Source organism: Oratosquilla oratoria, chromosome 42, assembly GCF_046742065.1.
Source record: "Oratosquilla oratoria isolate Oo_2021 chromosome 42, ASM4674206v1, whole genome shotgun sequence".
Lineage (NCBI taxonomy): Eukaryota > Metazoa > Arthropoda > Malacostraca > Stomatopoda > Squillidae > Oratosquilla > Oratosquilla oratoria.
In genome coordinates this window covers 38,521,483-38,523,249 of record NC_134818.1, presented here as the reverse complement: position 1 = coordinate 38,523,249, position 1,767 = coordinate 38,521,483, and the positions used below count along the sequence as shown (strand labels likewise).

Sequence of the window (1,767 nt, the reverse complement as noted above, 5' to 3'; positions counted from 1 at the left end):
ATTTGTTTCTTGGTAAGAAGTCTCTATGAAACTCCTCCTCTCATATAGGTTTTCAGTATCATTACATTTCATTCCTCTGTACAGATCGTGCTCGCCTGTCTGGTAGCCACGGCCCTGGCCGATACGGGTTACTACGCGGCTCCCCCTGCTTCCTCCGGTGGTGGAGGTGGTCGCCGAGTGGTGGATGTGGTGCCCATCATCAGGGACGACCGCGTACACCCGGATGCCGCCGGTATCTACAGCTTCGACGTGGAGACCGGTGACGGCATCAGGCGCAGCGAACAGGGAGGTCACGGCGGCTCCCAACAAGGCAAAGTCTCCTTCACCTTCCCCGACGGACAGGTCTTCGATCTCAGCTTCGTTGCCGATGCCAACGGCTATCAGCCCGAGTCACCCTTCCTACCCGTGGCTCCCGCCTTCCCCCACCCAATCCCACAGTTCGTTCTCGACCAGATTGAGTTCGCCCGCCAGCAGGACGAGGCCAGGGCCCGTGGAGGATCCGGGTCCACCCCCAGCAGGAGCTACGGGGCTCCCAACTAAACTCATGCATACACCCTCCTTCACTTCGTCACTCTAGTTCCTCTACGTATTTATAAATACTAAATATGATATTTTATATTTAATAAACCTATGATGATTTATTTTTTGTTTTTCTTTTTTCATTAAGTTCAGACTTTTGAAAATTCATTCACTTTAAACAACATGTGTTCCAAACACAAACACACACACACACACACACACACACACACACACACACACACACACACACACACACACACACACACACACACACACACACACACACACACACACACACACACACACACACACACACACACACACACACACACACACACACACACACACACACACACCTGCATACATGACAATTCTGATGATTCCTTGTACTTTTACCTCCATGCTCTGTAGTAAGTAGAAAAGCTTGTCTAAGTGTTTTTGTCAAATTGTAATGGGAAGTTTAGTTGTCGTCCTATTTTCACCTTTATGCTGGAAGACAGAAAGGCAAATATTTGTTAATGCGTTCGCAGAATGATTTCTGGTCAATAGTTAAATATATCTATTCTATAATATGGTCACTTGCGATAGTAGGGTCATAGTTAGTTACTATTGTTTGTTGATGTTATGTGCACAGAGTGCTTTTGAAGTGATGCAGTGCCTTTGCAGTACATGAAAAATCTGGGTCTTCATTCGGGTACTTGACTTTCCCCAAAAAACAACTAAGCATTATGCAGCTCCAAGTCAAAAGTTAAATAAAAAAAAGGCTACTGTCCCTTCATGTACTCTTGTTTATGCATCCTTATAATAAGAAACAAAGTGAGGCATGTTAGAGTTTACCATTAGCATACACTACGTTCCTCAGAACTTTGTGGTATAGTAGTAACGCAAATGTTAACAAGAATCCATAATTAAAGTTATTCGGCTGCCCAGTAGCTGTTGTCCTATTCCTGCATGGAGGAACACTACAGTGGTGGCAGCGGTGGTATTTAATTGTCTACTGATTTAGCAAAACTCTCCAACCAATCCGACACCGAAACTGCATTTTTCATTTCTCTCATTTACGAAATATAGTACTATTTGCTGTGTGATTATTTGATATGATTATTATCTCACCGAGAAAAATAATGCAGGTACTTACAAATTTCAAATCTTGGTCATGTGTCGAAAGCAGCTTCGGACCTGAAAAGACAAATGGATTGTGTTTACTTGTATCTAATGCAGACTGTACGGGTTTGTCTTTAGGGAACA

The 1,767-nt window shown here is 44.0% G+C and overlaps 1 protein-coding gene across 1 annotated transcript in view; it reads left to right on the top strand.

Annotated features, from left to right (window-relative positions):
* Positions 1 to 540, top strand: part of LOC143021629 (endocuticle structural glycoprotein SgAbd-8-like) — a 10,360-nt gene extending 9,820 nt beyond the window's left edge. The window contains exon 2 of the mRNA XM_076179237.1: positions 85 to 540. Within this exon, the coding sequence (XP_076035352.1) occupies positions 85 to 540 (456 nt within the window). The remainder of the gene's footprint in view (positions 1 to 84) is intronic.
* Positions 541 to 1,767: the final 1,227 nt, after the last annotated feature.